The 22,316-nt window shown below is 42.0% G+C and overlaps 2 protein-coding genes across 3 annotated transcripts in view; one reads left to right on the forward strand and one right to left on the reverse strand.

The window, feature by feature from the left end:
* Positions 1-22,316, forward strand: part of cdh23 (cadherin-related 23) — a gene marked incomplete at both ends in the record, with an annotated part of 270,347 nt that overhangs the window by 205,710 nt on the left and 42,321 nt on the right. The window lies entirely within an intron of this gene.
* vsir (V-set immunoregulatory receptor) lies at positions 1,863-20,318 on the reverse strand. The gene is made up of 7 exons (XM_080781929.1): positions 20,047-20,318; positions 10,477-10,902; positions 9,798-9,845; positions 9,461-9,571; positions 9,114-9,141; positions 8,146-8,321; positions 1,863-4,100 (listed from the first exon to the last, which is right to left on the reverse strand). Exons 1-7 carry the CDS (start codon positions 20,135-20,137, stop codon positions 4,063-4,065), a joined length of 918 nt encoding a protein of 305 aa, XP_080638055.1. The 5' UTR covers positions 20,138-20,318; the 3' UTR covers positions 1,863-4,062.

The raw sequence follows: 22,316 nt of genomic DNA on the forward strand, positions 1-22,316 counted from the left end.
GTCACTCAGAACCTCTTATTGGCAAATTGGACAGTGCATGCCAGTGTTTTCACTGACAAAACTAAATAAAAACTAAATAAAAACTAAGCCATGATGACTACTATGACTAAATAGACAACAAATAAAACCTAGACTAAAATGTTTGTAAGGGAATTGTAGACGAGAGATCCAGTACAAGTCATTTTACACTTGGTTGCATGCTGAAAGTAGCAGATCTACAAGCTCACAACACGTCGCAGCGTGAGCTTGGCCATGTTCAGCATCAAGGCCTGTAGATTTAGTCGACTAAAACTAGACTTAACACCAAAACATTCCGGGTGACCAAAATGTGACAACTATTCAAGTGACTATGACTATGAAACATAAAATCAAAGTTTGCTGTCAAAATCAACACTGAATTGGGACAGTACACTCCAGTAGTAGTAGTGGCTTTCATTCGTTTGTGCAGCAGTTTGAGCTGATATCAGAACTATACAGGAACAGGAAACACTGCAGTGTAAACAGGAAAGCCACAGTTCAGGCCATGCTCGCAAGAAAGAGGAAGAAGAATATGTATGCTTCCTGTTTTAGGCACGCCTGCCCATACTTAAGAGTTACGGTAAAAAGGAGTTCCTCATCAGCAGTGGTTAACACTTCTAAAAGTGCCCTGGTTCGCCTGTTTATAGACCTGAGAACTGATCCTACTAAATGTCTTAAATCCTGACACTGTCTGATTTAGAAAACCCACAGCATTGTCTGTAATTTGGCCGCAGCCAGACCTCCCATCTGAAAATGTGTTGTTCCAGCCAGGGACCCCCCCCCCCCCCCCCCCCAATAAGCAAAGATTTGAGTTTAAAAAGTTTGCTGCGAAAGAATATATATTGAAAGATGTGCACACATTTTCATGTTTTTTCAAAAAATAGCAGATCTACAAGCTCGTAGCACGGCACTAGGTGCCACGCTACAAGCTTGTAGATCTGCTATTTTCCGACAGCTAAAGTTTAAAATAAGCTAAGGCGACACAGACCTCATGGTCTAAATGGTTTAGAGTAGATGGACATGCCTGTCTTTCATCTATCTCTCTAGAGAGTCCTGGCATCTTGTTTTATGAGAAGAGATCGATCTCTTTTTTTGTTTTTACAAAAACAAGATGCCAACACTGTTTTCATCATTTCCCCCATCGTTTCAATGCCGTACATTGTTCCTCCAGTGCACCACCTTTTCTTTTCAGAAGCACACAAGCGGAACAACCTTGTTATATCTGTAAAATGGCTCCCTTGGGGCAGTAAGAACTGCGTGTCCTCGTGTCATGATAGCTTTGGAGGGCTGCCAGTGGATAAGTGCACTGATGTAGATGAATAGAGACACAGGGGCTCCCAAAGTGTAAGAGCTTTTTTGCTTTATTAAAGAAAACCAGAAAATTTTGACTTCTTTTTTTTTTACACAGGAATTCAGTGGCAATCTACAGGACAAACACAGTTTTACTTTACAAGCTTTGTACAGTATATATTGACACACACGCACGCACGCACGCACGCGCACACACACACACACACACACACACACACACACACACACACACACACACACACACACACACGGATATAATGTAACCTCGGCAGTGTTCGAGAACTTTGAGAAACGACATATACCCTGTCCTGCCCATCATGCTACACATCCTGCTGTGCGTTTCTTTGAGAACCTTGCTGCAATGTGGGGTTCACACTATCACATACACATCATACACCCTTAAACGTCAACTTAAGACAAAAATAACTTTAAAAACACTTTGCCTGCTATGTTGTCGTCTTTAATATGACTATTCTTTGGTAATCAACGTTCGATACATTCCTCTGTGCGTCGAGTATAGGTATTATTTACACAGCGAAAGTGTGGATAATATAAATTTCCCTATTCAATTACAATGTAATATAGTGAATTATACCAATACCAATATACAAAATTATTGCATCATTAGAAACAGAAAACGGACAAAAAATTAAATTACAAATGTTTCTTTTCTTTTTCTGTTGGATTTTTTACATGAAGCAAATAACGATAAAGCTTTTTTCCAGATGAATGTTCCGCCAGATTCCCTCACTCAAGAGAATAAAAGCTGCCCTAAGCAGTATTTTATATTACTATTTACATTACAGAAAACTAAAAAGAAGAAGAAAAAAAGCCAACATTTGGCAAAAATAACAGATCTATGCATTGTAAGTTTGGCTATTTTCTGCGAAGAGTTTTGGTGTAGAGGTAAAAAGTAGGTGGACCAAGTATAGATCCCTTAGGGACTCCGGTCAACTAAGTAAGGGTTTAAGTGCAGGATTCCATTGACCTTAATTTATGCACACCGCTGCCATCTCACCAGCAAGATGGTACTGTAGGTGCAATTTCCCATTGACAGCCCATTCATCCAAACAGAAAAGTCCTATCTGATGGTATTAAACAACATATCAAACCATTGCAGCTGTATGAAAAGCTTGAATTATCCTCTTTGTATCTGCAAAGTGTTTGTTTAATCAAAAAATAAAGTATGTCTACGGTGGATTTTTTGATTAAACAAACACTTTGCATTGTTTGGAAGTGCTCGTCGCGTAGTGTTGCTTTACTGCATGATATTTCTTGACAGAAAGTAGCTCATAACATACGGTGGATTTCTATGAAACAAACGCTTTTCAGATTTGCAGAAAGAGGATAATTCAAGCTTTTCGCACAGCTGCAATGTTGGTGAGTTTGACGTCGTTTAATACAATCAGGTAGTACCTACTTACAACCTTACTGGCAACATGGCTGTTGTATGCATACGGTCAATTGGTGAGTGACAGGGTGAGCATGTGCATTGTGTTTACTGTGAAAGCTTTAACAGTAAACTGAGGTAGCAAAGACAGAAGTGAACAGAGGACCAACAGCTTGTGTGGAAGTGATACAGAGGAGAGAGGAACAGAGTCATGCCATTAAAAACAACTGGTTTACAGTCTTCTGTATTGATATTGCTGTCACGCAGCAGAGCACTTAGCGACGGGAGGAAGGGGTGAAAGAGGAAAGGTTGAAGAAAAACAAAAAAGGCTCATCCTGGTGCTCTGAAGGATGGCCCATTTGAAGCCCAGAGGAGCATTTATTATTATTATTTTCATGACCCGTAATTCACTCAGCACCGAGATCGCCTTTTGAGTTGACGCCTCCTGGTCCAAACGCCACTCGCCTATTGACGCCTTTTTTTATATGAATTGATTACGGTTCACAACGGTGTTCTGTACGCGCTCATAACACTCCGGGGGAAAAAAACGAAAATGTAAATTACGCCGGCTTATGCTGTCTATGGGAACGCAGTTTTCTTTAGAATCCTAATATCTCTGATTCTTCTTTTTGGCTCAATACAACCTTGATTTGCGCCTCATTTCTCTAAACGATGTGATCCCCTGGTTATAAAATGTATGTTTTGGGTGAATTAAATAACAATCGCGGCACCCGTTAACATAGCGATAATTCACTTCCTGGGTCTCGGGTTTCCGAGTGAAACGGCTTTCAAACTTAAGAGTCTCGCCGTGTTAAATGACTGGCTGGCGCTGCTGGAGACACCAGATGGGGGTGTTTGCGGTAAATGAGTTAATATGCCCACCCTTTGCACATGGAAATACGCCCTCTCTCAACGTGGTTCCTGGAACATCCCAAGCACTGACTGGGGCACCTGTTGGTCCATAAAGCCATCGTCTGCAGTCGATTTGGCATATCACAAACATACATACCCAGCCCTCCCTCCCCTTGAGCTATACAACACATGCACAGACAAATAAAAGAGCCCAGAGGACCTCCAGCTGTAGTTGTAGGTGGAAGGAAATATGAGAAACAAAAACAAAAGAACCACCACAAAAGCACACTCCGTTCCCTGTTGCGGTCCAGAAACAAGCGCACGCGAGGGATTTGTCATTGGAGGCGATTGTGAGACAGGCCTGCAGTGATGACACTGCTGTGGTGACTGTATACTGTATGGGGAAGAAGAAGCTTGAGAGCCGCCATTACTGTTTACCAGTCAGGTCAGGTGAGAGAGATGAGATGAGATGAGATGAAGAGGCATCGTTCTTATACCTGCAGGAAGTCTGGGTCCTCGAGGATGGTTTCTGGAAGAGGAAAAGGGTTTTGGTTCTGTGAGCATATAAAAAAACAAGGATGGTTTATTAACCCATTAAGACCTGAGACCAGATTCTACAAGTTCGACAGTTTTCTGAAAAACATATCACTGGTGCTCAAACGTTTCCATGTCAAGGACCCACAGAATGATCTGTATTTGGCCACGGACCCCCATCTGAAAATATGTAGTTCCAGGGAGAAGCAAAGATTTGAGTTAAAAACGTTCGCTGTGAAAGAATATATTCTACGATTTGAACACATGACTTTTCAAAAATAGCAGATCTACAAGCTCGTAGCGTGGCACTCAGGGCCTCACTATGAGCTTGTAGATCTGCTATTTTTCAACAGATGAAGTTTAAAATAATGGTTAAAGTGGTTAAAAGTCTATAAGGCGACACAGATGCGTCTTGCGTTGAGTATATGTGCTGATACGTGTGGAAACGTAATTGCGAGGGAGTTCGAATTTTCAACACTCTACTTCCTACTTCTGCAATATAGGCTACACAGATCATTGCACATATATCTCACACACACACACACACACACACACACACACACAGAAACGCACCTCCTACATACTCTACTCAGACACGACACTCGTATATACTGTAGGCTGTTTCTATATTTCTCAGAATAAGTTGTGAGTCACTGGAAAACCACAAGAAAGCAGAACAAGCAAAGCGGTCCTTGGCCAGAGTTGTGACATTTTTGAAGATCAAGAGGGAACTGTTTTCTGGTTAAATTCCGCTTGTTTAAAGTTCAGCCGTGTATCATTTTTGGTCAGGGAAGCTGAAGTGAACCGGGGACTGTATGATTTGGACACTGTTCAAGGGAACACATGTTTTCTATGATCCTGGATGTATTATTTGTTTGAACAATGAACATAATACTAACATAATCCAGGGGTTCTCAAACCTTTCCACGACAAGCACCCCTAATAGCCATAGCCTAACAGCCCATCATTGCGAAATGGCTTATAATAATAATACTAATAATAATAATAACTAGAATTGCACTCGTTGCACACAAGTAGGCCATAAATGGCCTACTACTGCGCAAGCAGAGCGCGCAAGTACTGTCGACTGCTGCAAACTGTCAAATCTCAGTTTCTCTGAAAGAATGTTTGAAATTATTAGGTTTAGCTGTATGTATATGTAATTTGTAAGTTGATTAGCGGTATACTGTGGTTACTTTGCGTATGCCCCGTTTGATGCGTATGTATTGTAGCAGCATATGACGTCAGGGTAGAACTGGTACAACTAGCTCTCAATGATGACGTAATAAAGATATTGATTAAAGGACCCAATGCCGGGGCCTACTTGGAACGGGCAGAGGCCTTTTGTGGCCCGGCAGAGGCCTTTTGTGGCCCGGCAGAGGCCTTTTGTGGCCCGGCAGAGGCCTTTTGTGGCCCGGCAGAGGCCTTTTGTGGCGGTTCTGGACAACCGTGGGGCACTGCACTCCCTGTGTGGGTGTGGACGCGTGTGTCGAATTTGTAGTCAGTCGGGCGAACGGTTCTGGAGTTACGTGGATTAGAGACATACAGACGTACCGAGACTTGGAGCATTCAGATTAGGTTAGATTACACTTTTTAAAAACCTTTTATGACATCATGGTAACTAATAGTTCTGGCTACTGTGGCTGTAAAAATGCACCCCAATATCCCTGAAAAGTATATATTTTTTAGCTTTGACTGTACCGTTTCTGCTTATGAAGCATTTAAACCAAACCAAATCCAATGCCCACAATACCAACCTTCGATCCAATGTCAATGTAGTTACAGCAAATACAGAAAATAGCAGAAGTTAGTTAGATCAAACAGATCTTTCTTTTCTAGCCTGGAAGACATTGGGTCATTCCAAAGATAGGAATGAATTCAGTTTCACTGTTGGATGATGTTCACTAAACGTGGCCCCTGTCCTGTTGTCCTTGTGCCGCTGAGACTGATCTAGCAGGAAGCAATCCACCTCGGAATGTCTGGAACGTCTTGCCCAGGTGCCCACGGCCCCGGGAATCACTCGCAAAAAAACCACTCTGGATTGAACTCACCCACTGTAACTAATCGTCCCGCATGTCTGTTCAAGATGAGGTGTGTGTGTGTGTGTGTGTGTGTGTGTGTGTGTGTGTGTGTGTGTGTGTGTGTGTGTGTGTGTGTGTGTGTGTGTGTGTGTGTGTGTGTGTGTGTGTGTGTGTGTGTGTGTGTGTGTGTGTGTGTGTGTGTGTGTGTGTGTGTGTGTGTGTGTGTGTGTGTGTGTGTGTGTGTGTGTGTGTGTGACCTACAGTACAGTCGCAATTACAGTGCATGTGTTGCAGCAGCTTCTGTTTTGCTCTACTTTGAGCTGTACTGACTATACCAACATGTTCGAGGGGACGCATTTAATATAAACATTTAAAATAAAAATATTTAGGACGACCGTTGAGCTGATTCTACTATATGGCTCTGAGACATGGACACTTTCAAAGAAATTAGAGAAACGGTTGGATGGCACTTACACCCGCCTTCTAATGAGAGAGCAAAATCTGTCTTGTAAGAGCCACCCATCGACTAATCTAATATACTTCCCTTACCGTGTTTCTTCACTAGTCCAATCCAGAAGAACACAGTTATATCTTCCCATCTTCTCTGGAACCCTGCTTCAAAGCAGACCAGAGGTAGAAAACTGTCGTTCCCTGATGTCATCACTAGGGACACATGTATCAGTAAGCAGGAACTGGGGATGGCAATGAAGGACCGGAAAGTCTGGCGTAGCATTGTGAAATCCATGATCTCGACCGCGGTCGAAAAATGATGATGATGAATACATACTGAATAATATGATTTGCAACACCTGCAGCTTGTTCCTATAGATGTACAGTATAGCTGTCAAACCACTGTACCAAGCAGAACGGAGCAGCTGCACATGGCACTGAATCAATGGGGACACGAGAAGTTACAGGAACTTTAGTATGCTGTAGCACTTATATAAGCAACACTAGATATTCACAGGAGAGTGACTGTTCCAATATCAATCCTACATAGGAGACACTGAGATATCATATCAACTCCATGACAAAACACTTTCCACATATTGTTGACAGCTTCTTCTTAGTTCCAAACAGGATTGCCTCCATTTTCCACAAAATGTATTGAAAGCCTGTTTATCTATGAGCCATTGTAACAAATGCATTCCATGGAGTGTTTCCCAATCTCACTGGCCTCATTTCCAGATAGATACCAGTAACACAGAATCTTACATTTCAAATTGAGCAAGATTATGCCAACATAATTTCCCTCATCAAAGTCAAACAATGAGATTGGTTTCAGTAGCAGGGGCGTTACTAGCGTGACGCGTTGGGGCTCAGAGGCACCTGGAGCACACGGCCGGTAGAGTATGTAGTTGTGCGGTCAGATTGACGCTCATACAACAACTTTTAGACACAAGAAAAATACTGTTCCACTTGCATACTCCACCCCTTGCTATGGATCAATTTAAATTGATATTTTTTTTCATTTAATCTGGTCTTTTTCCAGCCATGGATCTGACAGGACGACGTCGTACAGTATGTTCAAGTTTCAGCTGACGTTGCTGCTGAGAGTAGAATGCAATTCCTGACTTAAACTCTAGTTTTGCATGGGTGTCGTGCACTGAAAGTATTGCCGATCTACATGCTCTGTGAGCTTGTAAATCTGTTGTGTTTGCCGTGCAACACCCGCATGCAACTCAGGATTAAGCCAGGCTAGAGGCTCTGAAAGAAGTGCCACCCTCATTTTCATGCACGTATGGTCATGCATTCAAGTCTCTTGAATAGTTTTAATTTAGTTTGTCACCTGGAATGTCTTAGTGTTAGTCTAGTTTTAGTCGACCAAATATCATAAGATACAGTTGGTTTAGTCGACTTAAATGTATTTTGGTGGACCTTGATGTCGAAATTGTCAATATATTTAGTAGCTTTAGCTTATAGTTTTCATTTAGTTTACATTTAGTTTTCGTCAGTGACAAAAAGGTAGTCAAACATTTTTGTGTGTGCGCGTGTTCGCGTGTGTGCGTGTTTACCTACCCTGCGATGGGAAGAAGACATTTCCGTCTCCAGGGGGGGAGAGGGGAGTCGCTGACTCAGACAGGAGGTGACGGCCTGTCTCCGATGCTTGTCTGGTCATAATCTGAGACACGGTGCGGCTTTTAGTCTGCGGGGATCCCCCCATGAACACAGGGTTCTCGTGTCCCAGGGCCGTACTGTCACAGACACACACAGTTACATGCACACACACACACACACACACACACACACACACACACACACACACACACAGACAGTCATTTAATTTAATTATTCCAAAAATAATTATCTTTTTCCTTCTATTTATATACCCCAATTTCCCCTATTTTGTGACCTTTCAGATAATAAAGACCCCCCACAGTTCATTGTGCTGGATTACCTACAGTATCGCAAGCTATACTATAGTTTCAAGTCTCTGCAAGTTTATTTTCATACCTTCCTGAATGAATGGAAACCAATGTATTCCTCAAGGAGAGAAAAGAAAAACTAAACAAAACAAAAACTGCAGTATGGTTTGGAAGTATACCAAATGGCTACACATGCAGTTCCATCAGTATGGTCGTTTTAAGAAATCAGGGCAGCGCTCTGTGAGCAAGTGTGCGTGTGTGCATGCGTTATTGTGTTAGGAGCAGTCTTTGACAATAGAGATAAAAATGAGCCAACTCAGTCAGTATAATGCCTTCCTCAGCATGTGTTACATGCTTTGGCTTGACTCCAAACTGCGTCTGTGTACGCGGCACTGTGTATCTATGAATTCAAAGTACCAGAAGGACTTTGAAGTGCTGGCTATTATTTTCTTATTGTGGATCAGGAGGTCCAAGCTATCAGCTACTGTACACACCGATCGTGATGACATGGTGAGCCATATCCTTTGTGGTGTGTTTTATGAGGATGTGTTGTGGACAAACAGCTGTTATTGGGGGTGGGTCTGCCAGGCCAGCTGTCAGACGGACTGTGGGAACACTCACCTGTCCATTCTCACCAGCTCGTGTGCACCTGGGGAGAGAGAGGGGGGAAAGGGAAATGGGCTATTGTGAGACAACTGAAACGGACGTAAGCGGAATTAACCCTTCAGCTCCCAGTGTGGGGATGTGTTTCCCGCTGTGTGACATAGATCTCAAGTGTCCTGCACTGCAGTTCTGCAGGAAATGTGTGGAAATGAGGCATAATGGCCTGAACGCTGTTTTGCTGTGTCATGCATGGGGATAATTGTCGGTGTGTGTGCGGTCTGCAGGGTAAATACTGCATGTTGACGCTTGGTCACATTTGTCACAAAAGCTTGTGTGTGTGCGGTTGCATGCACATGTCAACTTACGTCTGCTGGACTGGGTGCTCTGCCTGTGCTTGTACACCAGCAGCAGGATGAGGGGCACAGAGAGAAGAGCCATGATGCAGGCTGCTGTGGCCAGGACGGCTGACACTGTGCCTGGGGACGCACACACAGAACAATAATAATCATCAATGTATTTGCAGACATGTTCAAAACAGCAGACAACCAAGCAATAAAAACATCTTATCGACAGCATGAACGATATAGAATGTACAGCAGTAGAAGTGCCAAATAAAGGCAGAAAGAAAGAAAGAAAGAAAGAGATGCAAAGACTGCTTTGCCCTTTCTTTGGGAAGGTGTTGATTGTGTGCGACAGACATACCTTCAGGCGGTTTGGGATCCCAGAAGGTGCAGGCCAGAGATCCATTCCCTGGGAAGTGATAACATAACAGTATTATTTATTGTTGTTTGCCACGGGTTTTGTCATAATTACACGCCAATAATGTTTACCATCTAAAACATGAATAGCGTTAATATGTAGAGTGAGCTTGTTTTGTTTTGTTTTTTTCCCAGCTTTATCTGTTTGTGTGCGCACAAACATTGGCTTGTGATTGGCTGATCACCCCATAGCGATGATTTGATTGGCTCCACAAAGAACACATGGAGTATAAAAAATGAGGGCAGTGAAGACGCCAAAAGTGATTGACCGGAATGACTTTTGTGATGATTTGATTGGCTGAGCACGGAATGTGATGTATGATGATGTATGAAAATAGCCGATCTACAAGCTCACTATTAGATCAGCCGATCTAATAGCTTGTAAATCGGCTATTTTCAGCAAGCATAAAATCAGCCATTACGACGGCATCAAGGCCCACAATTTTTTTTACATTTTTGTCGACAAAGAAATATATAGATTTAGTCGACTAAAATTAGACCAACACTACAGCATTTCGGACGACTAAAACATGACTAAAACTAAATTAAATTGTATTCAAAAGACCATGGACTAAATTAAAAATCTAAATTTGCTGCCAAACTGAACACCAGTGTGTTCTTACGTGGCGTGATGGTCAGTATCACGTGGCTGTGGGGTTTCTGCAGGAGGATTCCGCGGCCGCGCTCCACCTGGTAGTCCAGCGACATGCAGCAGTAGCGGCCCTGGTCGTGCGCCGTCACGTTCTGCAGGTCCACCCAGAAGTGCTCCTTCTCGAACCCGTATGTCACCCCGCCGCCCCCGCCGGAATGGCCGCCGTGAGAGACGCTTAGGTTAGCGCCGCGAGGACCCACCCTCTGGTGACAGTGTTGGTCGCTGTGCGGCGTGTACAGCCAGCTGTGTCTGATGACGTCGCGCGGGTGCAGGGCGGCGCCCTTCTGCATGCACACCAGCTTCACGGAGGCGCCCTCTGGGCAGGTGTAGAACAGGTGCAGCGTGGAGACGCTGAGTGTAGAGGCGTGGATGGGGTGGGACGTCTCGACGCTGTGGACTGCAGAGAAAAGAAAAGGATGGGGGGGATGAAGACTTATGACTGACCGCTACAATTGGATACACAAAATGGTGGTAGACCCATTGAGGACACGATTCTACAAAATGTCTTCTAAATCATGACAGTTTTCAGAAAAACCCTATGTTTCTATATCAGTGGTGCTCAAACTATTTAATGTCAAGGACCCCCGGAATTATATGTAATTGGCCGCGGATGCCCATCTCAAAATATGTTGTTCCAGGTACCAACAGTTGGTGGTCAAAATGAGGCCATGGTTACAGTTGGACACAGCTGTGTCCACCGCAGTTGAGCTACAGCTTATCTGTGGCCTGCTGGGGCAAGATTTATAATGATACTTCCTGCTTCGTATTTTGGGTCAAGATGGTTTCCTGTGCTTATTATTATTATATTATTATTATTGGTAGAAATGGTACATAGATACAGTACTACAGAATATACTAGTTGAAATGGCACCACAGTGAAACTAATTCTCAGTTGTAATATTACGACCTCGGCTATTTTAAAATGAGTATGTGTCGATTATTAGAAGACCACATCGACATAGTCAAACTCAATGGGTCTTATTGTTGATCTTTGCAATGAACTCACAATATACAAAAAGCCTTTCTAGGGCAAGTCCATGGGATAGCTTGAGAAATGCTAAGTGAGCTTACGAAAGAAAGAACAGGTGCGCTGGCTTCCTCTGGAAACTGCCCTTTGTTTAAGGCAGTGGGTGCTCAGCTTTGAAAATAACTTGACTCATAAACCAACTGAACGGAAAAAGCGGGCACCCCCCAAAAAAATGCAAGTGCCCAAATGAGTGCTGATTCAATGCATATCTGTACCGGCCAGCATTTACCAATATAGTTAGGCCTGAGCCCGGGTTACACAAGACTGGCTCAGATGCCATTTCTCATGTTTATTTGAGAACGCTGACGTGTTTCAGCAGTAGCCTTCTTCACTCTGAAGAAGGCTACTTCTAGCTAAGTGAGCTTACGTTATGAATCTAAACCAAATGTTTTTTTAACCATTTAATTTCTTATCAGAGGCCTCCTACAACAACACATTAAAAGGTGGGGGAGGGGAACTAATATGTTCTGTGTCTGGCTCTTACAGGGTTAACTATCCTGCAGAATGGGCAGGGGGGTTCTGAACAGAGTTATATAATTGCATTGATTAAGCTGCTAATAAATGTTCTCTTTAACCCATTTAGCACGGGAACGCATCTGTGTCGCCTTAGCTTTTAACCACTTTAACCATTAGCCTATTTTAAACTTTAGCTGTTGAAAAATAGTAGATCTACAAGCTCATAGCGAGGCACCGAGTGCTGCACTATGAGCTTGTAGATCGCCTATTTTTTTTTAATCGTGAAAATGTGGCTCAAATCTTTGAGTGGTTGCTGTCGGGAGGAAACCTCATAACTCCATTTTTTGACGTTTTTTTTTTGTTGGCATAAATCAATGCTATTGAATTGAACACCCTGTGTTGTTTTGAAAATATTGAACCAATGGAAAGTAGTAAAAAGTGCTTTGGACAAAACCTCTTAACTCCATTGGACCCTCAAACTGTCTGCTAAAGCAAATTAACTCCACCACCTCTCCCCTCTCATGGAAGTCTTTGTATTGAGTTTGTGCTTGAAATGTACTGTAATTCTATAAACTGTTAATAAATATTTCAATCAATCAATCAAAAAAAGTAATTGACAATATATAAAGTTACAACACCAACATTGATGAGGCTGTATTGCTTTGTGGGGGGGGGGGGTCCCTGGAACAACATATTTTCAGATGGGGATAGACGGCCAAATACAAATGTACATATCATTCTGGGGCTCCTTGATATGAAACAGTTTGAGCACCACTGATGACATGTCATGATTTAGAAGACATTTCTTAGAATCTAGTGTCAGGTCTAAATGGGTTAACGATAGACATTGATGTACGGTGGTAAATCTCTGTATATTTCATTTGGAGTCTTGTAAGATATGACGCTTGCAGAGGTACAGTATCTACACAGTAAAAATCCAGAGTGTTGATTTATCACTTGGAGATAAGACCCTTATGGGTCCATTTTAACGGCGTCGGAGATATAAATCAATGACCCAGATTTGACGGGCACTAAAAGGTCTCTGGGCTGCTGTAACGTACCAAGACATAGATTACAGAAATGGTCGATACACCATCATCATCATCATAACCTTTATTTCAATTCGGAGTACATTTTCAATGTAGAATAGAATAACACGATCATCACCATATCACTACATCTTCATGTCTGCACCTTCAGGAAACAGCCATGTCACAGACACTTTCCGTACACACAACACTGGACCACATCCTGTATAGCAGATCTACAAGCTGCTACTTTTGAAAAATCATGAAAATGTGGCGCAAATCTTCGAATATACGTTTTAAACTCATATCTTGGCTGGAACAACATATTTACAGATGGGAGACCGTGACCAATTACATACAATGGCTCCTTGACATGAAATAGCACCACTGATATAGAAACATAGGTTTTTCAGAAAGCTGTCAGGATTTAGAAGTCTCAGGTCTTAATTGGCTAACTTACTAAAACATAGATTACAGAAATAGTCGATACACGATCATCACCATATCATTACATCTCGTTTCTGTACCTTCGGGAAACAGCCAAAACATATGACAGACAGGCCTATGACTGCAGCTGTTATCTGTACAGAAATTGAATGAATGCACAAAAATGCTGATGTGTAATTTTGTATACTTTAGTTTAGCTTGCACATAACAATTATATTCTTTATCTGTAATTATATATCGATTTGTTATCCGGTTGAACCAGCTTGCAGCTGGTTCAAAATGCAGCTGCTCGCCTCCTTACGTGCACCAGAAAACGCGACCACATCACCCCCATTTTAGCTATATTGCACTGGCTCCCTGTTAAGTTTCGAATTGATTTTAAGATACTTTTATTTGTTTATACATCTTTACATGGGCTGGCCCCCTCATACTTATCTGACCTCTTGGATGATTATACTCCAGCTAGATTGCTAGACCTTTGAGGTCTGCCGGCCAGCTGCTTTTGACTGTTCCCCCATCCAATCTAACATCCAGAGGTAATGGTGCCTTCGCTGTTGCAGCACCCATTCTCTGGAATAGCCTCCCTTTTTATATTAAAAGTGATCAGTCCATTGAACTGATCACTGTTTCATTTCTGGTTATGAGGGTGCACAAAACACATCCATACTTGTTTGATGTTTTTGTATGCATAACTGTTTCTAGATTTTATTGTGTAAAGCACTTTGGTCAATCTCGATTGTTTTAAATGTGCTATATAAATAACGCTTAATTTGATTTTGAGTGGAAACCATTATTTTAAACTTTAGCCGTTGAAAAATAGTAGATCTACAACATCATAGCTTGGCACTGAGTGTCGCGCTATGAGCTTGTAGATCTGCTATATTTGTCTTTAATGTGAGCATACATGCAAAACTCTATTATTATGTTATAATCGATTGCACCCCAATTATACAGTTAGGCCTATTATATTTTTTTCATGCAAAAGGAAACACATGAATGAGAACGGCCCTCGATCATCTCTGTGATGTGTACAGCACACTGAATCGCTTGAGAAAATAACGACAGATCTGAACTTTTACGACATGACGACGAGAGGCAACAGAAGAAAATGCAGTAACATAACAGCAGAGACGTGGCCCCGGGCTGAGCATGCTGAAGCTATTTTCTAAACATCGGCAGACAATTATGAGGCTGGCGGAGATCGGAGAGCTTACTACTATGCAGTGCAGCCCTATATACACGCAGGCTAGACACTCGTTATTAGGCCCGTTATATACAGTAGGCCTACAGTACATACATACAGTAAAGACCCAATACCACTCTGTTTATAATAACTCTTGGCTGTCCATTGTGTAACCATTTTCTGTTTGGTTTTATGTACTGGAGGTTTATGGTCATAGAAATGCTAGTGCAGTCAGTGGTATATGTGTGTCCACAGCTGTGTGTGCATACAGTGCATGTGCATCTGCAGTCTGCACATGTGTGCGTGCAAGTGGGCTTATGTGGGCTTGTGTAGATGGATATGTGGCATATGTGGGCTTCAGGAGGCTTTCTGGCTCGAAACAAGGATTTGAAGGCCGGGCTTCCTTCCTGCACATGTACAGTACAGTAGGCACGGGCACGCAAACACGGACTCCCTCTCCTCAACTCAACAACAACGCGCTTTCCTGTCTTGCAACCCATGCAAACAAGTGTCGATTTTGACGACTAATACAATGACGAAAAATGTTCGTCGACTACCTTTTTTCACTGACGGAAACTAAATGGAAACTAAATGAAAACCAAACTGTGATGACTAAAACTAAGACAAAATATATTGACAATTACATCAGCAAATAAAAACTAGACTAAAATGTTAGGAAGTGACTAGTGGACGAGATCCAGTATAAGTCATTTTACACTTGGTTGCATGTGTAAAATCAGCCATTAAGACGGCAATAAGGCGTGCCAAAATAAATGTTTGTGAACTAAATCAACTGTAGTTAGTCGACTAAACTTTTATGATATTTAGTCGACTAAAACTAGACTAACCCTAAAACATTCCTGGTGATTAAAATGTGACTAAAACTAAATTATTAAACTACCGGTATTCAAAAGACCATGACTACTAATCAGATTTTATTTTATTTTATTAGACATCAAGCAAGAAAAAAAGTTACATCATGTTCATCTGAGAAGCGTCAAGGATAAAAAACACAATACAGTCTTCCGACGTATATCCCTGGTCTGTGACAAACAACATTGCAACAAAATTCATACAAAAAAACTGAAATCAAAAACTGTCAAAATCAACACTGCATGTAAACCTCTTTGTGCTTGCACTACCATTATCCTCCTCTGGGGGGCAGGAAAGCAGGCCTGAGGGACCCTTTTTAATAAGCTAAACAGAGGAAAAGCCAATCATTTTGTTTCCGCACTAAAAGTCAACACTGGCTTTAAGAGTTTTCCCTCAAAGCTGCTTGGTAGGAAATACAGTAGCTAACAGGAGTCAATGACCTTGGCTGGCTGTTTGACGTGGAGGTCTTATGTACATCCTGTGTACTGTGCGACCGTGCGTGCGTGCGTGGAGAGCGAGACACTACTAACCATTATGTGTCAGGAAGAGCAATAGGAAAACCATGGAGTGAATTAAACTGAGACTGTTGCCCCTGTGGGTGCGTGTGTGCCGTGTGTGTGTGAGAGACGTGTGTGTGCGTGCGCATACGTACAATAGCAGGTGGGAACAATAGAAGGCCTCCTCTCCTGTTTCACACCCACCCTCCCAGCTTTCCTTGCATGCAACAATTTTGCTAATTTTTTGACACTCTCAGAGTTAAATTTGGGGATATTACTGTGTTCCCGTTTCCACTCCCCTCCCCCTGCTTGTGACGAAAGCAGGGGAAAGACGAAAGTTTTTTTGTGGGTTTGTAAGTTTATTTTTATTTTTATACATGTTCTCAAATTGAGTATGTCTGGCCCTACGCCAGGGTAAACAAGACATCTATATGTCTTGGCTCTATTCTAGATTAAGTTGATGCCCTTCTGATCTCAATTCTCAGGAGCCTGATAGTCCCTCAGGGCCCGGACACAGGCCCTCTATTGTTTTTAACCTCAGAACACCACCTGTTTTAGGACTTGTTTCTCATTGACAGCTCTCTCTCTCTCTCTCTCTCTCTCTCTCTCTCAACACACAGCCTTAGTTGCTACAGCTATGTAGCCTGTTTGAAACAATTTTAACTTGTATTAGCTCTTTGGCGTTAAATAGTTCTTCTCTGCAATGGAATAACATTTATGACTCTGTACAGTGGCAGTGGTGTCAATTGCATTAGTATTATGATTATTATGAGTATTATTATTAACAGGGTTCCCAAACGTTTCCATGCAAAGGTTCCTTTACACAGCCATAGCCTCTGGCTGTGGTCCCTCTAGTGTAATACCTTTAAAATAAATGCAAATAGCACACATTTTACATTGGACACACACACACACACACACACACACACACACACACACACACACACACACACACACACAGTAACACTTTTGACAATAATGACGTGCCCAAAATAGGAACACCATTGTGAACGAGTACAGTTACTTAAGCGTGATTATTATTTTTGCCTAGCCACTGGTGGAGCCTGTATGCGCCAGAGTCATTATAATATCACTGTGTTTACACAAGTGCCCTCTCTCCATAGCCCAATTGTCACCTCCTGCGATGACAATCATTAGCTAACCCATTACTGGGTGTTAATGAAACCAGTGGGAGTATCCCAGATTAGCCTCTGCACGCATGCACACACACACACACACACACACACACACACACACACACACACACACACGGTTTCAGTGGAAGTTTCTGGTATCTGTGGGGCCATTAGTCAGTTAGCAAAAAAAAGGAAGTTGTTAGGGGTCAGTGCACCACCTCCGGGATAAAGAGAGATCAAGATAAGAGTATACTTATAAACTTTTACACCTTTTTTTGTTTCTCCTCAAATGATTTTGAAGAGAATGATTTGTATGTTAAGATTAGTTAATTAGCACATGTATTACAAAGTGCCCCCTTTTTTTTAAAGGCACATCCCTTTAACCTTTCAAACAAATGGCCTAAATATCCCTAAACATTTAAAACTGTCTCGGTGGTACAACGTTGCTGCAATATAGGTTCAACAGTTTAGTAAGAACACTCACAACAGAAAGGAAGTGGTTTGTCTCAAAGCGTAGACTGTTGGAAAACTGTGATGTGACAATAACGCTGATTCTGAATGATATTGAACACAGAATGGCCGTATTGTAATAATAATATTAATATAGCATTAAGTAAATGTATGTTCTGTGGCTATGGTCATGATGCACTGGTTCGACAGTACTGACACGACTAATTTCAGTGTCCAAGGCTGTGGGTGGGTCACAATGTTGATCGATTTCGTCAACTAAAACTAAGACGAAAAATGTTCGTCGACTACCTTTTTTCACTGACGAAAACTAAATGGAAACTAAATGAAATCTAAGCTATGATGACTAAAACTAAATATACTAACAATTTCGTCAAACAAATAAAAACTAGACTAAAATGTTAGGAATGGACTAGTGGACAAGAGATCCAGTATAAGTAATTTTATAATTGGTTGCATGCTGAAAATAGCCGATCTACAAGTTCACATTGCGTGAGCTTGTAGATCTGCTATTTTCAGCAAGTGTAAAAACAGTCATTACGACGGCATTACAGCCTGCCAAAATACATTTTAGTCGACTAAATCTACAGTTGATTAAAATCTTATGATATTTAGTTGACTAAAACTAGACTAACACTAAAACATTCCAGGTGACTAAAATGAAAACTATTCAAGAGACTATGACTAAAACTAAAATCAAACTTTGCTGCCAAAAACAACACTGGTGGTAGGCTCAGTGACAGATTCTTATCCATTAGATTGATATTAGACCACAGCATATCAAGCACATCAAATATAAGGCTGATTATAAACACAATAGGCGACCATAGAAAAAATATCCCAAAGGAACAGGGGCTTCCCCTCCCTCAATTGTCTTCCGTCTCTCACACACCCACATGCACAAAAGCATGCACGCGCACACACACACACCCGCACACACACACACTCACACACAATGACTTCCCATGTCACATCAGGGTTGTCTCAGCATTCTGAATTTGGCAGAACTAACCTAAGTGGGTCTCAAAGTGGGGTCCGGGGACCCCCAGGGGTCCTTGAGCGGTTCCAGGGGGTTTACAGGGGGTTTACACAACACTTTTACTTAATTAGCGAATTAAAAATAGCTAATCTACATGCTCAAACACATTGCATGTAGATTTTTTTTTCATTTTTTACAAATCTTGTGTCCTTCCTGACACAAAATCTTTTCAGATGGGGTTCCGTGGCCAAATACATATTAATTTGGGGGTCGTTCTCGTTGACATGAAAACGTTTGAGAGGTCATACTCTAGTAGTGTGCCCAATTGATAATGATTACATGACACAGGCTGGGCAGCACAGGACATAATTAAGTGGTAGGCTACACTAAACCCACACAATAGTCGATAATGTGTGCACCGCACAGGACTATTAAACCTGAACCAAAGTGAGACAGCAGGGATGCGACGGAGACGCACAACAATTTTGCATTCAGTTCAGCGTCTGACTGAAAGGGACATTTTAGAACCCAGGCTAACCGATTAATGGGGGGATTGCAGACATTTCTCGTCTTGGCCGATTGCTCCCCCCAATCATTGTGTTGTTACTAGGCTACAAGCGCGTCATACATAGTTGTAAACTACACACTAATACGCCGAGCAACAAGTCTTCATTTATAGTAGCGATTCCGCGAGGCCCTTTTTGTGATTATACCGCGAGTTGATCTAGCTAAAATAGGCCAAATACTAAAAAGGGCGAAAACTGATAACCTGTGGCTGTGTGGGGATTTGAGTGGCGTTTGAAGTGAAGCACTATAGTCTCCGCGAGTGGACGGACGTGGGGAACAGCTGCTTGTCTCCCCTGCGGCCGGTGGGACCGGCCCGGGGAGGGAGGGAAGGCTGGGAGATTAAAACACACTCGTCTCCAGCCAGATGTTCTGTCTCAACCTAAACAACAACAGTGATCGGAAAACATCGCGACACAAACCAGTAACCCTAACCGCACATTAAAAATGACAACTATTTTCTTTCCTGCTCTGGCTGCACGTCCCCTTGAACTAGTTTATATATTTTAGTCGAGGAATTGGCGCCGGTGCAGTAAAAACAAATTAATACATTATCGGCGTTAAATAGTGATTCTGATGTATGACGCTAATGAGGTTTGTTGGCTTTAACTTGCAAGGAAACCATCGAAAATAAATGTAAACGAAAAAATCAGCAACAACTCAGCATAGCCTGCAGTGTCAGTGATTTTGTTTTGGAAAAGAAAAACTTTGTAGACAAATTAAGTCAACAAGCTCGCACTCGCCCGAGCAGTCGGACAGCACGCCAACAAACACACACACACTCTCTCACACACACACACACACACACACACACACACACACACACACACACACACACACACACACACACACACACACAGAGAGATCTTGCGGCTGCACTTACCTCCAGAAATGAGCGGCAGAGCAGCGCATAACCAACACACCAACATCAGCCCTAAAGTCGGACTCCGGTATGATGATAATTCCGATGTCATGATTAATATTCACTCGATCTTTCTTTTTTCTTTTTTTACAAATGAAGCATCAACAAAATAACGCGCGTCTTTCGCAAAATGTATAATGAAAAGAGCCAAAAGTTGCTCGACATCGACAAACACTAGCCTCAGTCTGCCTGTCACTTAAGTTCTGTCACCAACTTTACTTCTTCTCTGGAGGATGAAGTTGGCAGCAGTGAAGCTGCAGCAACCTGATACAAGCCCCTCCCCTGCATCGCATCTCACTACACCCCCTCCCCCTCCACCACACGCATGCACACACACACACACACACACACACACACACACACACAAACAGTACACCCCCCCTTGTCTCTCTCAGCAACCCCCCCCCCTTCTCTCTTTCAGCAAAAACAATGTTGTGAAACTAGCTGTATCCTCACATCAGGGTTGTACTGTAGGCCTACATGTACTCAAATACTCAATTGAGTTTTTCTTTTTTTTCTTACTATCACTGGAGTATTTCCGTTTTTAAGTAGGCTACTTTTACTTCTAATCCACTATCTCAGAGCCAGGCAAATATTGTACTTTTGCTCCACTACAATTATTTGAAAACTGTACTTATACTAGTTAACTAGATTTTGAAGTATTACCATAGACTGTAAAAAATAGAGTATTACCCACTTCAGCCCATTGGGAAAATAGCCAATCTACAAGTTCTAAAGCGCACAATGCTGTGTGATTGTAGATCTGCCATTCTTTTTTTTTTTTTATATCTTTTTAACTTGGAAAATATTCGACTTTTCATTGGCACTTGAAGTACATTTTGATACCAACAGAGTATTTCTATAGGCTATATTGCCGTGTTGATACATTGAAAAAATGTGAGTACCACTGCATCACATCATGCATTGCTCAGTTACCCACGCAGCCTGAGGAGGGTCCTAATCTAGAAGCTTATCTTTTATTTTATTTTATTTTTTTGGTCGGGGGGGGCATTGTGGGCTTGTACATCTGCTATTTTCAAATGGCCGAAATGTATATTAGGGCTGAAGTGGCTAATGTATGTTTTCTAATCAAAATTAAAATCTCCAAAGTAACTAACGTTTTCAAATAAAATGTAGTGGAGTAAAAGTGCAAATGTTGGCTCTGAGATGTAGCGGAGTAGATCAGTAAAAGTATTGGAAATTGGAAATACCCAAATGAAGTACAAACACCTCAAAATTGTACTTAAGTACAGCAATGGAGTAAAATGTAATTTACACCACTGGGAATGGGAAGGACAGGCTGCTACACTACACTCTAGGGGCAGTGTGCATGCAATGGTGTTTAAATATCCTTCCCCTACAGCTATTCCCATTGGCCACGTAATGACCCAATTAGTGTTTTTATTTCATTTTAGAAAATAAAACATTTTGTTCTCTTCTGATGATTATAACTGCTACATTGAAAGAGACAAGAAGACAAGGGGAAATTAACGTGTGCAGTGATGGCTTATAATGGAAGGGTGTATATGTGCTGCAGCATATCAGGGCACCAGTGTTGATTTTGTCGACTAAAAACTATGACGAAAATGAGTTGTTTAGTGCCTTGAACCCTTTACATTTTTCTCTCTTATACACAATGAGAGCAGATAATACATTGGAGGTGTGGTCAGTGGTCAGTGGACATGGTCAAACATGGGTCTTATGTAAGAATAGGTCATCTGACAGACAACCAACAGGTGAATAGTATTCTCATCTTCAAAATCCTATTACAGGGGCACTAAACGACGGAGAAAGTGAATGAAGACTTAACTATTGGCACAAGAGCACCACAAAAACAAACGCTGCTGAAAGAGCACTAAAATGGTGAGATGTGCTGGTGTTGAATTGACAATTTCCATGCTGCGCTGCCTGCACCCCCTGGCATATGTAACTCTTGATTTGAACCTTACTAAGCAAAATATTTTGGATTCCTTGGATCAGGACGCAACTCATAGGCCACTCCGACAGACGTCATTGTCCAAGTCATGTGATCAAGATGCATCGGTCAGATTTGTCATCATTCCATTCTAATTGGCCAAAATTGTCTTCCAAAGTGTGCTAGACGGGTCTTAGCATGCAACAGGTATAAGCGGCGATGTCCACTAAGTATGGGGGAGCAAAGTTTGTTCATCCTGGCCACATTCCACCAAACAGCCCACAGAAGAATTAAGTCTTGATTTTCAATAACTCTA

Source organism: Protomyctophum bolini, assembly GCF_963924005.1.
Source record: "Protomyctophum bolini genome assembly, chromosome: 14".
NCBI classification, from domain to species: Eukaryota; Metazoa; Chordata; class Actinopteri; order Myctophiformes; family Myctophidae; genus Protomyctophum; species Protomyctophum bolini.

Bases quoted from the DNA above. Each gene is read 5' to 3' on its own strand.
- vsir (XM_080781929.1), bottom strand. From the start codon at position 20,137: ATGACATCGGAATTATCATCATACCGGAGTCCGACTTTAGGGCTGATG. The intron at 10,903-20,046 runs GTAAGTGCAGCC...TTTTCTCTGCAG, and splicing joins TCTGCCGCTCATTTCTGGAG to TCCACAGCGTCGAGACGTCC. The intron at 9,572-9,797 runs GTATGTCTGTCG...GTGCGTCCCCAG, and splicing joins GGATCCCAAACCGCCTGAAG to GCACAGTGTCAGCCGTCCTG.